At 40.3% G+C, this 21,629-nt stretch overlaps 1 protein-coding gene across 15 annotated transcripts in view; it reads left to right on the plus strand.

The window, feature by feature from the left end:
* MAPK9 (mitogen-activated protein kinase 9) overlaps window positions 1-21,629 on the plus strand; it is a 72,900-nt gene that overhangs the window by 43,379 nt on the left and 7,892 nt on the right. For 9 of the 15 annotated variants that reach the window (XR_004956392.1, XM_036239615.1, XM_036239614.1 and 6 more), the window contains 5 exons: window positions 612-653; window positions 946-1,084; window positions 15,896-16,061; window positions 17,751-17,822; window positions 21,332-21,514. Coding sequence is in view for 14 of the 15 variants with exons in the window: in XM_036239615.1 (XP_036095508.1) it covers window positions 612-653; window positions 946-1,084; window positions 15,896-16,061; window positions 17,751-17,822; window positions 21,332-21,514 (602 nt within the window). In the remaining variant the exon portion in view is untranslated. Of the gene's footprint in view, window positions 1-597; window positions 654-945; window positions 1,085-15,895; window positions 16,062-17,750; window positions 17,823-21,331; window positions 21,515-21,629 lie in introns of all 15 variants that reach the window. The other 6 variants (XM_036239617.1, XM_036239619.1, XM_036239626.1 and 3 more) reach the window with 3 other exon arrangements.

A 21,629-nucleotide genomic window follows, 5' to 3' on the forward strand; every position in this document is an offset into this window, starting at 1 on the left:
CTGTGAAGTGGGAAGTTAGATAAATGAGCCTGAAGAGAGGTCTGGGTTGAAGGTTTGAATTCGTAGTTGATGGTCTATAGATGGTATTTAAAACCTTGAGACCAGAGACCAGAGGAGATCACCAAGACTGTGACAGAGACAAGTAGGTAAAGGACTGAGTGCTAGCACTCCAAAAATAAGAAGTTGGGGAGAGGAGAAGGGCACCATCCACCAGGAGTTAGCAAAATGGAAGTCACTGGGGGTCTTGAGGACAGTTTTAGCAGAGTAATGAGGGCAAAAACCTGATCAAAGTAGAATTAAGAAAAAATTAGAGAATTGGAAATGGTGAATATAGACACCTCTTTGGGGAGTTTTGCTTACAAAGGGAATAAAAATAGAAGCTGCTGGGGAAAATGAGGTGAAGTTATTTTTATTTTTTTTAATTAATTAATTTCCCAATTACAGATGACATACAATATTATATTAGTTTCAGGGGTACAATATAGTGATTAGACATTTATATACCTTACAAAGTAATGACCCCAATTAATCTAGTACCTACCTGGCACCCTATGTAGTGTAGTTATTACAATATTATTTACTGTATTCCTTTTACATCCCCGGCGATCAAGTTTTCTTAAGATGAGTGAAATAACAGCATGGCTTCTATACTGGTAAGAATGATTTAATAGCAAAAAATTTAAGATGTAGGAGAATTTGGATGTTTGAAGTTCTACTTACTATGATACAGAAATTGTTTTATTTTTAAAGATGTTTACAAAGTTCCATTAAACATTTGCTTCTTTTCAAGATACCTTAAAAATGCTCATAGAAAACAAGTCACCGTTTTACTTTAGCCAGTATATTAACTAGGTAGTAAATTACTACTGTTTCATAAAAATTCTGTTTTAATAGCCATATTGGGGTGATTTTCATATGTACGTGGCTGGTCTTTTTTCCCCTCAGGTATTTGGTTATGGAATTAATGGATGCTAACTTATGTCAGGTTATTCATATGGAGTTAGACCATGAGAGAATGTCCTATCTTCTTTACCAGATGCTCTGTGGTATTAAACACCTTCATTCAGCCGGCATAATTCATCGAGTAAGTAGTGATGCCATATTAATTTTATTTTTTAAATCATAATCATTTTGTTGTCAGAAGACTCCAGATGCAAAAGAACTTAATATTTTTAACAATTTTGTCACTGTTGAAAATCCAAATAAACTATGGGATTGTGTTGAGTTTCCAAATATTGTTGAGATCAGAAGACATTTGTGGAACACCTGATTGGCCTGGGCCCGTATGAGCCATCCTGGATGCAAGCCAGAGCCAGGTGTTCAGTTTGACACTGCAGAAGAATAGGACAAAGAGCTCCCAAATTCTGTTTATCTATATTCACCTGTTGTTTTTTTGGCCATATTTCAAATCCTATTTTTAATGAATCAAGGAATTAGATTTGGGGTGGGAGAAATTTAGAGCCAGGTAGTAAATGATATAGTTGTTTGAGAAATCTTATGTAAATTGTGGCCCAAATATTTGTAGGCTTTTTTGTTGTAAAATTCTGCCACTCAGCATCCTGGCCCCACTGGTGAGAGCTTTTGGAATGGCCTGAGATTTGAATGACAGAGTTTCCTGTACTATTGGGAAGATACAATGTAATTCTCTAAGCTACTTTTATGAGTTTTTATTTTTTTGACTTGGACTGCTGATAGAATTTTTTGAAACAACTAAAATGCTGAAATTAGAGGCAGAAATCGTGTAATTTTACTGGAATCATTCATAGCATGCTCTAAATTATTACTATACTAATTTTGTTCATAGTCTGTCTTTGGATACTGTGTTTCAACATCAAAAAGTTATTTCTTAGAACTAAATGTGTATGGGGAGGAAGATAGTGAGACAACAGCAATTCAGCATATCTGTACAGAGAAAAATAGGTTTTCATTGGTGTAGTAGATCCGTTAGGTTCCGGAAAAGGTTGGTTCCATCACAGCTGCTGAATGTAGGTCCCTGTGGTGACAGAGCCCACCAACCTAGAGAGGGCTCAGCCCTTGCTCCTCTCATGAGCCTCAGGTCTGCAGCCTGAGGCCAGGATGTGGGAGGCATCTGTGGTACTCCCCAGGGCCTGTCTCCCAGCCTGACTAGCTGACAGATGAGCACTTAACTCCTGACCAGAGTTGTTATGCAAAATACAGCCTTTGCTGCCACCAAGTGTTCAGTTAAAATAATACAAATTCTGTTGACAACTGCTTTAAAAGCTAATAACTCTTCAAAATTAAAAATGAAGATTTCCCAACATACCATTCTATTTCTCTTCCCAAAATTTTCACAGACCTTTATATAAATTAAAGCACTCTTAATAGCTCTTAAATATATTTTATATTGAATTCATGCTTTAGTATAAATACTCAGATTATTATGTTAAGCTGTATTAGCTTTGTAAAGGGAAACTGTTTGCTTTGTTTGTTTCTTCCCTCTTGAGCCTGGAGATTCATGGGAAAGAAATATCATCCAGTTGCTGGGACCCAGTAAGAGCTACAGCCAATACATACCTTTGTTAGGGAATATGCAGACCCTGCAGCTTGGGCCTACTGCTGCTGAGCAGTCAGATATGGTTCAAAGAAATTTTTGCTTTGCCCAGAATGGTATTCAGAAACCTGAGAAGACCTGAGCAAGTGATTCCATGGACCACCTCTCTATCCTGTTCACACCTTCTCCAGCCTGCCTGGCTCCCCACTTGTGAAAGTGCCAAATGCTCAATGTGGGAAAGGCAGATAAAACAAAAATAAAAGGCTCTGTGTGCCTACCTCACCCACCTCTCCAGGTTCTGAGAGGTGAGGAAATGCAGTTAAACCTTAGTGTGTGAACCTTTAGTTTGTGAACCCTTCCTGTCCTTTAGCCTGTATACAGTATCATGTCTGCAGATACACACTTTCAATTTTGCTCATTATGATGGTTTTATACTATTCATAGAATTTAGTTATTAAAAATAAAACACCCATAACCCCACCACTTTTTACTTTATATAATTCAAAAAACTTAAGAGTCCCCCAGCCCTCCACTGCCACCTGAAGGTGGCCAGTGAACAGTCTGAGTGTTTCTCCTTTTCTTTACACAGACACAAACTTCCTGCTTAAGCTGATACTAGTGTATCTGTTTATACTTACATCCTTTTTAACTTATATTTTTCAACAAGAAGATCTGCAACTTGCTGAATGAGCTAGTTGATTTGTTTTTCATTTCAATCAAGGATTAAATAGTTCTACAAATATTTCTTTAAAAAACAGAGCCCCCAACTCTTCCCTATTATTTCTCTCTCCCCAGAAGCAAACTCTTTCAGTTCTTTTAGTGTTAATTTCCATATCTTAAAATAATATGATTAGATCTCTATTTGTTGACCTTTTATAACTTAGGGCTTAAGGTACTGACTTAGCTCTCTTTCACCAGCCATGACCCTTACCTGTCCTGTTCCCCCACTTCCTGGTATTTACAGTGTAATTGGCATTGGATCAGTATTTATATTGTGTTTTATATCATTGCGACCATGTCAGTGCTTTTCACAAGCTGGGCCTCTCACCCGTGCTCTCCCTGGGCCTCACACCAGTGGGTCTGTTGGTGTTGAGTCTGAAGCCCATGTCTGAAAAGTTGGTTTCAGTTTTTCTAGATAATGAGCCAGTGGGAATGAAAAAGGAGTAGAAACTTCTCTCTTCTGGGAGGTCTCCTTTTTCCTTCCAGAAAGTTCCCTCAGTATCTCGCTTCCTGCATCACCCTGCCCTCCCCAGGACATGTCGCTTGCTTCCTGAGCTGTTCCTGGGTGTTGGTACAGATTGTCTCTCTGTAGGCCACTCGTACTCCCCTGGTAGCTGCCCATGGAGGCCATGCTTTAGTAGACATCCCCACATTCTATGGTCAGGCCCCCAAATTCAGGTGACATTGGTATTTTGACGTGTGTTCCTCGTTTTTCTTGTTTGGGGTGGGTTTTAAGATTTAAAGAGGCAGAATTGTCTTTACTTTGCTACCTTGAAATTGCAAGCCCAGTTCATCTTGGAAATCTGCCCCTGGTTGTGTGTGGAGCTGATGGGAAGGTGATGTGAGGAGTCCTCCAGGGCCTGGGACCTCTTTAACCTCTTCTATCCACATCATCTGCATTTTATCATCATTTTCCAGCAGATGGCAGTGAAGTGTGTTGTTCCAAAAAAAAGTCAGTACTAGATGACAAAGTTCTGACAGATGGATTTGCCTGTAGGTGGTCCTGTTTTCCAGTTCACTCAGGTTTATCTAGCTGGCCTGTGATACTGCTCTGGTCATATTCATTTGTGTGTGGCCCTGCTTTAGTTCAAGGCCAGGTTGGGTTGCAGAGGATGCTGGGTGGAAAAATATAGACATTTCAATTTTTTAAAAGTCAGCCTCCTAAGAAGAAAGCATCTACTACATTCCCCACCAAACCCATGTCCAGAAAGTTCTGCTTGGGCTTCTCCCACCAGTACAGGATGTTGCTTTTGTTTCTCTCCTCATTGCCACAGAAGAGAGTAAAAATGGTTCCTCAACATTTGAGGTTCAAAAAAAAAATGTTTTCATGAAAATGAGCATTATTTTATCTTTTAGTTATTTGTATTCTAAAATGCCTATTCTTGCCACATTCTTTGATTTTTGAAAAAGGAAACTAGAAACAAATTGGTTTGTTTTGTTTTGGCTGCCTTAACACGTGAGTCTCCTCACAGGGACAGTTGCCAGGTGGGTGTGGTCTGATCCTTCCCTGGCTTTACCTTGTGTAGAACAGTGGCTGCGGCAAGGGTGGCCATGCTTCCCAAGGACACACACAGGGCTCTGGGACAATTAGGGGCTAGGACATCTGCATAGGGCTTGGTGGGTATTTTCACTGCATTTACAAATATATATATATTTATAATTTATGTTTTCCTGAATCGGGAAGTTTAGAGAGTTTTTAACAGTAATGAAATGGAATTTTAGGTGTTTTAATTTTAAAATATTTCTCTACTTATTCCAGTAACACTTTACAGTGTCACACACCCATTTGCTGCATATCAGTCGGAAAGTTGTTTTGTGTGTGTGTGTGTGTGTGTTGTTCATCCTCACCTGAGGATATTTTTCCATTGATTTTTAGTGGGAGGGATGGAGGGAGGGAAAGAGGGAGAGATCAGTGTGAGAGAGACACATCAATTGGTTGTCTCCCACATGACTCTGACCAACCCCAAGTAGGGAATCGAACCTGGAACCCAGATATGTGCCCTTGACCAGGAATTGAACCTGTGACCCTTTTGTCCTCTGGCCAACACTCTAACTACTGAGCCAAACCGGCCAGGGCTCAATTGGAAAGTTTTAAGTCAGGTACTGGGCCTGAAATTCACGCTTTAGTCCCAGGTCCTTCCATTTGCTGTGACTTGGCAGTTTGATATTGCAGCTGCACATTGGAAAACTTGTGAATAGAATACATGTGGATTGTTTAGAAGTCACAGTTTCTAGGGTGAGTTTGCAGGCTCGTGTCCCAGGCAAAAGTCAAATTCCTGTGGCCTGAGGAAGGTGCTGGAGTGTGGGAGATTAGCATTAAGAAAGGCCCTATAGTTAAAAGAGGAAAAAATGACAAACGTTTTGTTAAAACATTGAAGAGTAGTGGAGTGTGACATGTGTGTCCACTCAGCAGACATTTTCTGATTGACTTTTCTGTCAGGCTTGGTTCTAAGAGTGGAGAGCACAGGAGGGCCTCCTTTCATAGAGCCTGCACTTGGAGGTGGGGGGGAGGTTAGATGTATGTATGTGTGTGTGTGTGTGTGTGTGTGCGCGCGCGAGCGCGCGCACGCACTGGAGAATGTGGGTCAGAGCAGGGGAGTGGTGGTTGGTGATCATAGAATTCTTTTACCAAAGAAAGAGTGAGCCGTGGGAAGATTCCCGGGTAAGGGAATTTTAGTCCTGTGCTGTCCAATATGGTAGTCACCCATCACATGAGGCTGTTGAGCACTCAGAATGTTGCTGTAATTGGATGTGACAGTACCAAAAAAAGAATATAAAATATCTCAGTAATAATTTTTATGTTGGTTACACTTTGAAACGATAAATAATACTATCAGGAAAACTCAATAAAGAATCTGGAGGCTTTGGCTAGAAACCAATGATAGATTTATTCAAGGGTCTTAGAGTTTGTACACTGGGAACACAGCTAGGCAAAAACCAGTAAGTGTTCCGAAGAAAGAAATGTTAAGAGTTCTTATAGTAAAAAGTGCATTCTTGAGAATAATCAGCCCTGCATTCTTAGCCCTAGGATTGGTCCAGGACGGTTATCAATCAGATGTCAGGCTGTCTGGATGATGGGTGCCAGGAGGTCTGGTCACATCGGTGGTCCAGATAATGGATGTCAGGTGGCCTGCATATGTGAGTCCTTCCAGGGCATAATCAGAGGGTTATCTGGAGGTCTGATATATGTCCAGATGTATACCCCGGCATTAACACAGGACTGTAAAGTTCAAAAGGTTTAAGTTCCCAGGCTAATTAGAACAAGAAGAGTCTTTCTTCGTGCCTCAACCTTTATGATGTTAATAATTTTAGCAGCTTGGTTAAAATAATTCCATTTTTAGTATTCCCTATCTTCACTCTTTTCTCAATACTATGGATATATTGGATTAAATGAAATGTATTATTAAAATTAGTTTTACCTGTTTATATTCACTCCTTTTTTTTTTCGGTTAATCCTTACCTGAGGACATTTTTTCCATTGATTTTGTTTGTTTGTTTTTGAGAGAGTGGGAGAGAGGGAGGGAGAGAGAGAAGGAAACATCAGTGTGAGAGAGACACATCAATTGGTTGCCTCTCATTCATGCCCCAAACAGGGCAGAGATCAAACCTGCAACCCAGGTATATGCCCTTAACTGAGAATCAAACCTGTGACCCTTTGGTGTGGAGGCTGACGCTCCAACCACTGAGGTACAATGGTTACAGTTCTATTCACTATTTTAAGGGAACTACAGAAAATGTAAATTATATCTGTTGGACGGTGGGGAAGAGCCAGAGTGTTAGCAACTGAAGGATGACCAGACATGGAGGGAAGGAGGGAAGAGAGTGAAGAAGGGAGAGGGGTTGTGTGGAAGCCCTCAGAAGGGTTGTTGTTGTTGTTTTACTGAATTATGGAAAAGAATGAGATGGTAAAACATCTAAATATGCACATTTCTTTCATATATAAAGTTTAAGTAAGCACCAGTGAATTAAGCAACAGAAAATCCAAAAAGGCCACTGCAAACTGAATACATTTCTTGGGATCTAACATTTAAAAACAATCGCCATGCCCTGGCCAGTTTGGCTCAGCAGTTAGAGTGTTGGTCCGCAGACCAGAGAGTCCCCGGTTCAATTCCCACTAAGGGCACTTACCTCAGTTGCAGTTTGTCTCCTGCCCTGGTTGAGGTCATGTGGGTGGCAACCACTTGATGTGTCTCTCTCGCATCGATTGTTCTCTCTCTCTCTCTTCCCCCCCTCTCCCTCCCGCTCTATCTAAATGTAATTGTAAATGTACATCTAAGATAAATGCAAAAATGTTCTCGAGTGAGGATAGAATAAAAACAATCACCGGAGAGGAAAAATGGCGGCGGAGTGAACGGAAGCTACACAGACCGTCTCCCAGAACCAAACTGGAATTACAACTATAACACAGACAAATCAACGGGGAAAAGCAACAGAAAAGCAGCCTGGAGGACCATATAACAAGGGACACTGACTCCATCCCGGTAGGCTTACTAAGGCGCAAGGCGGGGGCTGGGAGCCCAAGGTCGGCAGCTCGGCAGCGGCCTTAGCTGGGATCAGCGCCCTCGGGTCACACTCCCAGGCGGCCACACAGCGCAGAGCCGGGACAGAGGCTAAAACAGCCACAGCCACTCACCTTGGGCTCCGGCAGAGGGAGGGCAGACTGGACTGGAGCTGTGTCGGGACACTCGGGATCTGGAGGGCGCTCAGAGCTTTGGCTGAGTGCAGCCACTCAGGACGGTGGCCACATTGCTCCTTCCCAGGGCTCTGAGAGAGGCAGCAGCCCCTCCCTCGGAGATCCAACCCCACCCTGTGGGCCATTGAAGTGCTAATTGAGGCTCACTAACGACCAGCATCTGCCCCACCATCGGGAAATCCCCTTGTGCTAAGCACCTGAGGGGGCTTTTCAATCAACTGCCAACCCAAAACTCATCAAGTAACCTAGACTGCTAAAAGCTAGAGGATAACAGTACCTTTCCTGGGCTGGCAACTTTAACTAGGAAAGTAAGACTTGACAGTGGTGTTCAACGTGGGTCCTCCCTCGCTCATCTAAACACAGGAGAGGGAGTCACAAACAGCAGAACACCAACACCCACAGGGAAAACTTGACAGGCTCCAAAGCCCACAGTGATAGCCAAAATGGTGAAATACAGAAACAGAAGCCAAATGAAAGAGCAAGAGACCTCCACCAAAGATGAGGTCAATGTGGAGCAATTAGGCATGTTAACAGAGCTAGAATTCAGAGCCATGATCTTGAGGAAGCTGAACAGCATGAGTAAGGACATAGAGACACTGAAAATAAGCCAATTGGAAAATAAAAACCAACAAGAAGAGATAAAAAATGACATATCAGAAATGAAAAACACATTGGAAGGTTTAAAAAGCAGAGTAGAGGAAGCTGAGGACCAGATCAGTGAATTAGAAGACAGGGTAGAAAAAATCAACCAATCAGAAGAACAAAAGGAAAAAACTATTAAAAAACAGGAAGACAGCTTCAGAGAACTATGGGACAACTGGAAACGTAATAATATTCGCATCATAGGAGTCCCCGAAGAAGAAGAAAATGAGCAAGGGATAGAGAATATATTCAAAAAAATAGTGAGAGGAAACTTCCCTAATTTGGTGAAGGAAGAAGGCATTCAAGTTCAAGAAGCACAAAGAGTTCCAAGTAAGAAGAACCCAAACAGGCCCACACCAAGACACATAGTAATTAAAATGCCACAAATTAAAGACAAAGAGAGAATCCTAAAAGCAGCAAGAGATAAGCAACAGGTTACCTACAAAGGGAACCCCATAAGGCTCTCAGCTGACTTCTCACAAGAAACACTACAGGCCAGAAGAGAATGGCATGAAGTAATCAGAGTCATGAAAAACAAGAATCTGAATCCAAGACGACTATACCCAGCAAGGCTATCATTCAAAATAGAAGGTCAAATAAAGAGCTTCCCAGACAAAAAAAGGCTAAGGGAATACATTAGCACCAAACCAGCACTGCAAGAAATGTTAAAAGGACTGCTGTAATTAGCAGTAAAAATGAGAAGAACAATAGAACCACACTAAACAAAAATGGCAATAAATAAGTACATATCAATAATTACCTTAAACGTAAATGGATTGAATGCGCCCATAAAAAGACACAGAGTAGCTGATTGGATAAGAAAGCATGACTCATCTATATGTTGTTTACAAGAGACCCACCTCTCAACAAAAGACTCATATAGGTTGAAAGTGAAGGGATGGAAAAAAATTTTCCAAGCAAATGGAAAGTAAAAAAAAATCTGGGGTAGCAATTCTCATATCTGATAAAATAGATTTCAAAATGAAGACCATAACTAGAGACAAAGACGGCCACTACATAATATTGAAAGGATCTATCCAACAGGAAGATATAACCTTGATAAACATATATGCACCCAATATAGGAGCACCAAAATATATTAAAAATCTTCTGGAGGACTTCCAAGGAGAAATCGACAACAATACAATCATAGCAGGGGACTTCAACACCCCATTGACAGCACTGGATAGATCCTCTAGGCAAAAAATTAGCAAGGAAACAGAGACTCTAAATGAAGCACTAGACCAAATGGATTTAATAGATATCTACAGAGAATTACACCCCAAAACTACAGAATACACATTCTTCTCAAGTGCACATGGGACATTCTTAAAGATAGACCACATGATAGGACACAAACTAAATCTCTACAAGTTCAAGAAGATTGAAATCATATCAAGCATCTTCTCAGATCACAATGGCATGAAACTAGAAATCAATTGCAACAAGAACATGCAAAGACATTTCAACACATGGAGGCTAAATAGCATGTTATTAAACAATGAATGGGTCACCGAGGAGATCAAGGAAGAAATTAAAAACTTCCTGGAAACCAATGAAAATAAACACACAACAAAAAATCTATGGGATGCAGCGAAAGCAGTTCTGAGAGGGAAGTTCATAGCACTACAGGCCTACCTCAAAAAACAAGAAAAATTTCTAATTGACTGTCTAACCTCACAACTTAATGAATTAGAAAGCAAACCAAAAGAAAACCCCAGAGCAAGTAGAAGGAAGGAAATAGTAAAGATCAGAGCAGAAATAAATGACATAGAGACCAAAAAAACAATTCAAAGGATCAATGAAAAAAGAGCTGGTTTTTCGAAAAGATAAACAAGATTGATGGACCCTTAGCTAGACTCACCAAGAAACAGAGAGAACCCAAATACACAAAATCAGAAATGAAAGAGGAGAAGTAACAACCAACACCACGGAAATACAAAAGATCGTTAACAACTACTATGAACAAGTATATGGCAACAAATTCGACAATCTAAGCGAAATGGACAAATTTCTAGAAACACACAGTCTCCTAAAACTATTCCCGGAAAAGATAGAAAACTTGAACAGACCAATAACAACTAAAGAAATTGAAGAGGTAATCAAGACTCTCCCAGCAAACAAAAGCCCAGGTCCAGATGGTTTCACGGGGGAGTTTTACCGAACATTCAAAAAAGAACTAACACCCATTCTCCTCAAACTATTTCAAAAAATTCAAGAAGAAGGAAGACTTCCAAACACGTTCTATGAGGCCAGCATAATTCTAATTCCAAAACCAGGAAAAGACACTACGAAGAAAGAAAACTACAGGCCAATATCCCTGATGAACATAGACGCCAAAATCCTGAAAAAAATATAGCAAATCGGATCCAGAAATACATCAAAAAAATTATTCACCATGACCAAGTGGGATTCATTCCAGGGATGCAAGGCTGGTACAATATTCGCAAATCAATAAACGTGATACACCACATAAACAAAATGAAGAATAAAAACCACATGATCATATCAATAGATGCTGAAAAAGCATTCGACAAAATCCAGCATCCATTTCTGATAAAAACGCTCAGCAATGTAGGAATAGAGGGATCATATCTCGACATAATAAAGGGTATATATGAAAGACCTACAGCCAACATCATACTCAATGGACAGAAACTGAAAACATTTCCATTAAGAACAGGAACAAGACAGGGATGTCCACTTTCGCCAGTCTTATTTAACATTGTACTGGAAGTCTTAGCCACAGCAATCAGACATGAAGAAAAAATAAAAGGGATCCAAATTGGAAAGGAGGAAGTGAAACTGTCATTATTTGCAGATGACATGATATTATACATAGAAAACCCTAAGGACTCCATGAAAAATCTAGACTTAATAAATGAATTTGGCAAAGTAGCAGGATACAAAATTAACGTCAAGAAATTGATGGCATTCTTGTACACCAATGATGAACTCACAGAAAGAGAAACTGAAAAAACAATCCCATTTACCATAGCGCCAAAAAAATTACGATACCTAGGAATAAACTTAACCAAAGAAGTAAAGCACCTATTTGCAGAAAACTACAGGTCATTGAAAAAAGAAATAGAGGAAGACATAAAAAAGTGGAAGCACATACCCTGTTCATGGATTGGAAGAATTAACATCATTAAAATGTCCATACTACCCAAAGCAATCTATAGATTCAATGCAATCCCCATCAAAATACCAACGACATATTTCATAGAACTAGAACAAATATTTCAAAAGTTCATATGGAACCAAAAAAGACCCCGAATAGCCACAGCAATCTTGAAAAAAAAGAACAAAGTAGGTGGGATCACAATACCAGATATCAGGTTATACTACAAAGCGACTGTAACCAAAACAGCCTGGTGCTGGCACAAGAACAGGCATATAGACCAGTGGAACAGAACTGAAAACCCAGAAATGGACCCAAGGCAATACGCTCAATTAATATTTGGCAAGAGCATACAGTGGAGTAAAGACAGCCTCTTTAATAAATGGTGTTGGGAAAATTGGACAGCTACATGCAAAAAAATGAAACTAGACCATCAACTTACACCATACACAAAAATAAACTCGAAATGGATAAAAGACTTAAATATGACCCGTGAATCCATAAACATTCTAGAAGAAAATGTAGGCAACAAAATTTCAGACATCATACGGAGCAGAATTTTCACTGATACATCACCTAAGGCAACAGAAATAAAGGAGAAAATGAACACATGGGACTACATCAAACTAAAAAGCTTCTGCACAGCAAAAGAAACAATCATCAAAATGGAAAGGCAACCCACTGTATGGGAGAACATCATTGCCAATAATGTATCAGATAAGGGGTTAATTTCCAATATATAGAGAGTGCTCCTACAACTCAACAAAAGGAAGACAAAGACCCCAATTAAAAAATGGGCAGCGGAGCTGAATAGACACCTCTCCAAACAGAACATACAAATGGCCAAAAGACATTATGAAGAAATGCTCAATCATCAGAGAGATGCAAATTAAAACAACAATGAGGTATCACCTCACACCTGTCAGAATGGCCGCCATCAACAAATCATCAAACAACAAGTGTTGGCGAGGGTGTGGAGAAAAGGGGACTCTAATACACTGCTGGTGGGAATTCAGACTGGTACAGCCACTATGGAAAACAATATGGTGCTACCTCAAAAAAATTAAAAATTGAACTTCCATTTGACCAGTGATCCCACTTCTGGGAATATACCCTAAGAAGCCTGAAACACCAATCAGGAAGAATATATGTACCCCCATGTTCATAGCAGCACTATTTACAATAGCTAAGATCTGGAAACAGCCCAAGTGTCCACCAGTAGACGAATGGATAAAGAAGCTGTGGTACATATACACAGTGGAGTACTATGCAGCGGTAAGAAAGAAAGATCTCTTATTCTTTGAGACGACTTGGAGGGACCTGGAAAGTATTATCCTAAGTGAAAGAAGCCAAACAGAAAAAGACAAACACCACATGATCTCACTTATATACGGAATATAATGAACATAACAGTCTGAGGAATACAGTAGACCCAGAAACATGGAAGTAGGGCACAGACTGACATCCCTCAGAAGAGGGGGTGGGGGGTGGGAAGAGATAAACCACAGAACTTTTATGCATGTATGCATGACCAATGGACATGGACAACTAAGCCGGGGACGGGGCGGAGGTGGGGTGGGGTGGGGGGTGCCAATGGGGTAAAAAGGTAAAATATCTGTAACAAAAAAATAAATAAAAAATTCATAAAAAAAAAAAAAAGAAAAGAAAAAACAAAAAAAATCACCAGACACACAGTTTACCCTCTAAGGAAACTTATTTATGGGGACTAACTACTTTGGGAAGAAAAATGTAAGAAGTACTAGGAGAAAGTTAAGAGAAATAACCACTACATACTGCAGAAACATACTGGGAGTCAAAAAAATGTTGAAAGCAGATTGTAAAACTAATGCCCTGCTCCAAGGTCAACAACTTGAACAACCAAAAAACGAAGAAGACCTTGCCCAGTCCTGGGGTCAGTGAGGGTCACCAGGAAAGAGTTGTAAATTGATGGAATTCCTGAGAGCAAAGAGTGGTACTATTCAAAGGGCATATCTTGATTCGAGGACTAAATACTTTTGGGCTTGACACGAGAGTATTATTCTAGAAACATGGGGCATGCCTGGAGAATGTGGACCAGCAACTTGCATGTCCTGTGTTCATTCATTCATCCCATTGAGGGTAGATGTTAAGTCTCTTACATCTCCTTGCTAGAAACTTTGGTTTTCTTCCTCTTTGCAAACCACAGGGAAACTGAATTTCTGTACCTGTTATATCTCCTGAAGCTGAAAGTAATGAAGGTTGACCACTTATAACCAGTTTCTAGATATATAGGGGAGGAGAGGAGACTGCGGTGATTTTCCTGAGGCTTCCACTGGACCACAACTGAGCAGACCAGTCACCTCGTAGGAAACAAGAACAAAATCTTCCAGGAAGTCAGAATTTCTGTTTAAAACGGTTCTCACATATAGGTATACAAGTATCCCAAATACCACTAGAAGAAAATCTAAACGCACATGGTGCCAGCTGCTAGAAACTGTACCAAATTAAAACAGAATAGTATCTTTGAGATTTTAGGTGTTCAGGGCCCACTCCTGAAGATTCCGTTAAAACAAAATCCAAAATAACTACCTTGACAGAACATGCATGTCCTAAGAGGCCAAACATTTTATCTGGGTGAAGGGATGATTTAACTCAAGTATACAAGAAAACATTTTCCTTGAATATATTGTGTTGAGGGAAGACATTTTCCTATATAAAACATAATTTTTTCACTACTCTAAAGAAACCCAATAAATAACTATAGTGAAGGGCCCTGATGAGCAGGGAGTAACCACAGGTCCCTGGGCAGCTGCAGTGGTGGAGGTGCACAAAGTGCCAACCCCTCCTCAAGGTGGCCTGCAGCTTTTTTTTTTTTTTTTTAAATCCTCACCCGATGATATTTTTCTATGTATCTTCAGATAGAGTAGGAGGGAGAGAAAGGGCGAGAGAGAGAGAAGCATCAATGTGAGAGAAACACATCGACTGGTTGCCTCTCGCATGACCCAGACCAGGGCCGGGGAGAAATCGCAACCGAGGTACCTGCCCTTGGCCAACGCTCTACCACTGAGCCATACTGGCCAGAGCTGTCTTTTTAAAATGTGACTCACTATTGTTTCCAAGCTGCTTTACAAAACAGCCCTAACTGATAAAGCCTGGTGTGTGTGTGTTGGGGGTGGGGGGTGGGGTGAAGCCAAAGCATACAACACAAGAAAAGGTTGAAGCCAGGGTTTTCATATGATACCTCTCCTTCCAAGGGACCAGTGACACTGAGGTCTGCCATTAGGCTGCAGGTATTTCATCCATGTGTGTGCAGCAAGTCTTCTGTACCCATCACGAGAGAGCTCGGGAGGGCTCTTTCTGTAGGAATATTTTGCTATGAGATCCCTGTAAGTGTTCTTGTGCTTCAGGCTGTGGGATTTGGCCCTGCATTTAGCCAAACACAATTCAAAGTGACCTTCGACTGCCATGAAGAGGTTCTGGAATGTAACAGCTGCCTGGTTGAGGAAGTACCCCACCCAGGAAGAGTTGCTTGTTGGTCTGCAGCAGCTATTGTACAAACAACCATCATAGCAGTACTGCTTGGTGCCCAGGGCATTGATGTAACAGTGCCATTCACCAGCAAATCATCTCTGGTTTGTCCAAGTTGAATGCAATTTTGGCACTGGTTGCTGGGCCTACTGCTATTATCCAAATTAACCTGCACTTTCTGTAGAATGGACCAATCATAGTCTTGAACCTGGAAGAGATTCCCAACTCTCACTGCCCTCAAGAGCCGGCTCCACACCATGGCTGCTAGGTTCACCATGCTGGCATGGTGCAGTGCGGAGCACAGTGGCTGGGGCATGGAACAGGGCAGGCCTGGGCCCTGGGTAGCATGGACCCTACATGACTGGCAGCCCCATCCCTCATGCTGAGTGTCAGTCCCTTGGCCCTCAGCCGAGCCATCTCCCCACTCAGAAGGTTTTAAATAAAGATCATGAACATTTCTACATGGGGTTGAGGGCAACCATCTGACCTCTTTAGGTTTATTTGTATTAGTTTCAGTTTAAGAGTAGGGTTTTCCAAATTTGTTCCAAAATGCCAGGGTTCCATTCTAACTTTCCTCCTTCTGCCAGTACTCTCATGTACTTCAGATGTCACTAACCTCTAAAATCCTTGCCAATGTGAGGTTGTTTATTTAGCATGCTTTGGTTCATTTTATTCATTTAAGCCATTTCTATCCTAGGATTTGAAACCTAGCAACATCGTAGTAAAGTCAGACTGCACCCTTAAGATCCTGGACTTTGGCCTAGCCCGGACAGCGTGCACCAACTTCATGATGACCCCCTACGTGGTGACACGGTATTACCGGGCGCCAGAAGTCATCCTGGGTATGGGCTATAAGGAGAATGGTGAGTGCATATGGAAGCGGAAGAGGCTGAGATGTTTAAAAATAGTGCCATTGATCATCACTAATGTTGTCTCTTTCCTGTGAATTATATGAAAAATAATGTAGGGACTGTGTTACATACAGATTATCATAGTCCACAGATTAACAAATCTTTAATTTTATATTGCCATTAGTTACAATCCACTTTTTTTTTTTTTTTTTTTTTTTAATCCTCATCCGAGGACATTTTTCCATTTTTTGTACAGACAGAGTGGGAGGGAGAGAGAGGAAGAGAGAGAGAGGGAAACATCGATGTGAAAGGAACACATCGAGTGGCTGCCACCCGCACGACCAACCAGGGCCGGGGACAAACTGCAACCGAGGTACGTGCCCTTAGCAGGAACCAAACCCGGGTCTCTCTGGACCGCAGGCGGACGCTCTAACCGCTGAGCCAAACCGGCCAGGGCTACAATCCACTTTTGAAGTTACTATTTTAAATGTTTATCAAAGTATAACATACTTATAGAAAAGTATGTGAATCTCAACTGTGCACTCAGTGGGAGTGCACCCACATAACCAGCACCACCCCAGGCTGCCCCAGAGCCCCTTCAGTTTTTAGTCCCCAAGGGAAGCTATTACCCTAATTTCTAGCACCAGTGATTGGTTTTACTTGTTTTCGAACTTGATATAAATGGAATAATATATGTTTTTTAATATAAAATCAGTTTTTAACATCAAAACTTAACTTATTGTAGCAATATCAGAGGTCTTTCAAACTTAGCTTTTGAAAAATTTGCCAAAAAGAACAAAAATCACATTTACTTGTTTTAAAAGAGTTTGAAAGTTTGCCCCAGTCATCTGACATGAGCTTTGCTTCCAGTTTATTTAGATGTTCAGTAACCTGTTCTCCGACTCTGGCAGACACAGCTCCTTTTGTTTCCTGTGGAAGGGAGAGAAAATTAGATTCCTGATTACCTTCTCCCACCCCACCCTCTCCAGCAGGAGCACTAAATAGCCCTCTTGTCTGGCTCTCTGAGGCATGGGGTTCAGCTGGCCCCACAGAAGAAGCTCAACAGCTAGAATTCAGGGTGTTTAGTAGGGTCTCACCTGGAGCTCAGAAAAGCAAGCCTGCCTCTGTGAGGCCCTACTGGTGGGACAATATAGAAAAGGATCATTCAGGAGGTGTGGAGTTTGGTATTTTATAAAAGCTCCCATTGACCAGAGGGTTTGTCTTTGTGTGGGGGGGAGTTTGAGAAAAGATGTGTGGGGGTCTCCTGCTGGTTTTAATCACCTGGTGTTTGGTAGTGGACATCTGGTCTGTCGGGTGCATCATGGCAGAAATGGTTCTCCATAAAGTCCTGTTCCCAGGAAGAGACTGTATCCTTCACAGGGAGACCCTGTATTGGCCACAGGGCTGGGGCAGTGGGCATGTGGCCTAAAGCAGCTTTGTGTGGACAGGCACTTCTTGTTTCTGGGGTTGTGTTTTGTTTTTTAACTTGTAAAGTATTGGAATCTTTGGCACTAAAACCCCAGATTGCTGCATACTGATGGCTACAATGGAGGCTGACAAACTTCACATTGTGTGCAGTTCACCCTTAGCAATTTGTTCTTCCATATTTGTATGTTTAGTACTACACTGTTAGAATTCCTTTTCTTCATCTTTGTTTTGTTCATGGCACTTTATAATTTTATCATTTCATTTTATTTTCAGTTGATATCTGGTCAGTGGGTTGCATCATGGGCGAGCTGGTGAAAGGTTGTGTGATATTCCAAGGCACTGACCGTATCCTTCCCGGGACCTCCCCGGCCATGCTTCCCTTAAACACCACTGGCAGCAGGAACTCAAAAGGAAAATGTCATTATTCCAGACTGGGTTTTAAGGGGGCTTTATTATGTTTGTTAAATTAGTGTCACAAACCAAATGGCTCAATTTTACATTTTCTTTTTTATTTGACTACCTCTAATGATTTTATTGAGACTTTGAGTTAAGTTAAACCAGTTAAAATTAGCTCTTAATTTTATCAAAAATAGCTTATTAGAAATGTATTTACTGTTTGATGGATAATCTGATATAAATGAAAATACTGTTTAGTTCATTCAATTTAATTGAACTAGGCAAGTTGCTATCTAAATTTAATAGGCCAGTGAGTATTCTTGCATCATTTAATTAATATACCATTTTGTTAGTTATCAGTATGCATTAAAATACTTTCCCCCTAAAGAACTGAGCCCAGCTGGTGTAGCTCAGTGGTTGAGCATCAACCCATGCACCAAGAGTCGCTGGTTCGATTCCTGGTCAGGGCCAGGATTGTGGGCCAAACCCACAGTGGGGGGCATGTGGGAGGCAGCCAATCGATGTTCTCTCTCATCGATGTTTCTACCTCTCCTTCTCTCTCTAAAAATAAAAACAAAATTTTTTTTAAAGAAAAAAAGAACTGAAGCACACTACACTTTACACTTTAAAAGATTAAAGTGAAAGTTTGTGAGAAACAGTATGTAAATTTTCTTGTTTGTTACTCTGCTAACATTTTGCAGAATTAAAAAAAAAATCCGTTAGGAAGGTTATTTTGTGAGACACCGGAAAGTCTAAATAAATATAAGATCCAAAAGGTTAACTTATCCTGTGGTCAGGAAATCGTATTTGTAACAGCATAAAGTAAATAGATAATATAATAGCTTTTTTTCCTCTTATTTCTCATATTCTCCATCTTTAATATTTTTTACTCTGACATGGTTCTTCACATATGGCCTTTTCATTTGTGTTCTAACTAAATATTTTCATTAGTGTTTGATTTTTTTTGTTGTTGTTATGAAAGCTTTAAGTGTCTCTGTTCATTGGTAGGTTGATGGTTATTTTTAAAGGAAATCAAGCTGTGTAGACAGTGTTTGTATTTTGTTAATTTTAGTTTTTAATAATTTTATGAGGGTAGTTTACTTGTGTTATAACTTCTTCACAACACAAACTTGGAATGAAAAGATTTTATTCCTCTCATTTTATTTACCTTCCTTTACATTTTCTACATTACAGATCTAATGTGAGATTAAATGCGACATTTTATTTTGTTCTGATAAATTTTTTAGCAGTTAAATTTTCCCATAGCCTACCTTAGATTCACTTGTTTCAAACAGTAAGAAAGGGGCCTTTATTTTGCAAATAAAGTCAATTAAAAAGAGAAAAGTTGACATATTCTACAGATAAATCATTTAAAAGTATCTACTTAACATTCAGTTGTTCTTAATTCTTATTTATTTTTTGCCTTTCCTTTTTGCATTAATTAAGAAATTTTTTTCAGAAAATACAAAAATGAAAAATGTGGATACTTTTTGGTGCATTATTAAGTAATTTAAAATTTCTACTTTACATATTAGCATCTTATAGTGTCAGTAATTAATAGTTTTATATATATATAAGGTCACCTAATGTCATTTTCAGAACATACACAGAGATTAATATCATTTTCCAAAGATAATTTTGCCAATTTTTCAAACATTAGATTAAAAATTACTGGGATAGAAAAAGATTCTGGAAACCAGACTACAGTTCTTATAGATTTGCTTTTTTTTTTAAAATTAATTTATTTATTTTTGTTACAGATGTTTCTCCTTTTCCCCTTACTAATCCCCCCTCCCCGCCCTGTCCCCAGCTTTGTTGTCCATGTCCATTGTTCATGCATACATGAACAATGCATGGCAAATGCAGAGCCTGGGAGCCCCACAAGCCAGAAGTCTAGCCCAGCAGCAAGAGAGAGGAGGGGAGCATTTCTTTGTCTAGGAAATTAAATATTCATGTGTCACATGCTTGCAGTGGCCATGCCTATTCTGGCCACTGACCCACTCCCAGATGTGATAGACAGGCACCTTCCCAGGTCACTCAGACCTTACTGGGCATGTGTCTAAACTGCCTTTGTTCAGTCCCTTCTCCTATTGATCAGTAGGGAACTGACCTGGAGTGTTAAATTGCTAGTTTCCTCTTACTTCTTTCCTGTTTAATAATAATCAGATCTTCACACAACCCAGGATGTCAGCTAGGCTTGTTGGGACTATCCTGTTGCCTATCCCCCTGCAGTCTATAGACATGACCCTTTATCATGAATCCAGTAGCTGTTTATTGAGTACCCACCCTTTCCTAGGTTCTCATCTGACTTAAAATGGAAAAGGAAGGCCCAGCTGCTGAGTTGAGGGTCAAGGGCTATATCAAGGAGACCACCAGAATGGTAGGAGGAGTAGGGCTGAAGCCTGGCATCTGTTTTGAAGGTCAGCCCTTCAGAGAGCCTTGTTAGGATTCTGCAATGTCTGCCAGACACTGGAGATACCAAGAGCTGAGTTTGGGAAAGAGGTCTGAGATGTAGAAATAAATGTGGATCAGGCTGCCATGTTATGTAAAGGCAGGATACTGGTAGTGAATGTTGAGAGAGAGCAAAGAAGGAGGACCAGACCCCTTGGGATGGCAGAGGAAAGAGAAGCAGGGAAAGGAATCAGAGGTCCCCTCCCAGAGAGGGAGGCCCTAGAGACCAGGAAGGAAGTTACTGACAGAAGCTGGGTGATGCTGTTAAAAAGGTGAGGATTGAGAATTGACCACTGGAGTGAGGAATGGTCGCTGGCAACCTTGATGAGCTAGTTTTCATGGAGTGATGGGGGAAAAGCCTGGCAAGAAGATGTTTAAGAGAGAACAAGAGGCTGGGAATTAGAGATACAAGTATAGGGAAAAAAAACAAACTTTTTTTTTTTTTTTTTTTTTTTTTTTTTTTGCTGCTGCAAGTAAGAATGGTAGCAAGCAACAGATGGAGGCCCTGCCTCACAAGTTTCTGGTTCCCCAGCTGTGAACAGAGAAGTCCCATAGGTCTCTCCACTTTAGTGAGCTTTAGATCTAACATAGCTTTAGTGTGAAAACTGATTTTAATTTGCCTAGGTAATTACTGTCTAATTTCATATATAAGCATTTTTGTCATAGGTATTCTTCAGTTACAAGACAATTTTATTTTGATCTAGAATGGGAAAGCATATAGACCTCATTGTATTGATTTAGTAAACTGTGATCATAGTTTGTAAAGATGCAGAGTTTAAGAGGGTTTTTTGTTTGTTGGTTGGTTTGTTTGTTTTTTAATGATGTAAACTTAGAAACTCAAACCTTATTTGTATATTATTTCAAAATGCTCTGCTGACCTGGTGGTGTGGCCTAGTTAATTACTTGTCAGCAGATATAAGTAGAATCTGTTTTTCTTTGAATGATGATGTTTCATGTAATAGGAATATAAGGCATTTCAGTTGTATTTTCCTCAAGAGACTCCTTAGATATTGATCAGTGGAATAAAGTTATTGAGCAGCTAGGAACACCATCTGCAGATTTCATGAAGAAACTTCAGCCAACTGTGAGGAACTATGTAGAAAACAGACCAAAGTATCCTGGAATCAGATTTGAAGAACTCTTTCCAGATTGGATATTCCCATCAGAATCGGAACGAGACAAAATTAAAAGTAAGATAATCCTCTTTTTTTGTACTTGTCATAATTTGGGTGAAGCCTTTTTTTGTTTGTTTGCATTCTAAAACCTGTGAACATTGGGAGACAAAATAGTTGAAATCCACAAGTA

This window comes from Molossus molossus, unplaced genomic scaffold (assembly GCF_014108415.1).
Source record: "Molossus molossus isolate mMolMol1 unplaced genomic scaffold, mMolMol1.p scaffold_m16_p_4, whole genome shotgun sequence".
Lineage (NCBI taxonomy): Eukaryota > Metazoa > Chordata > Mammalia > Chiroptera > Molossidae > Molossus > Molossus molossus.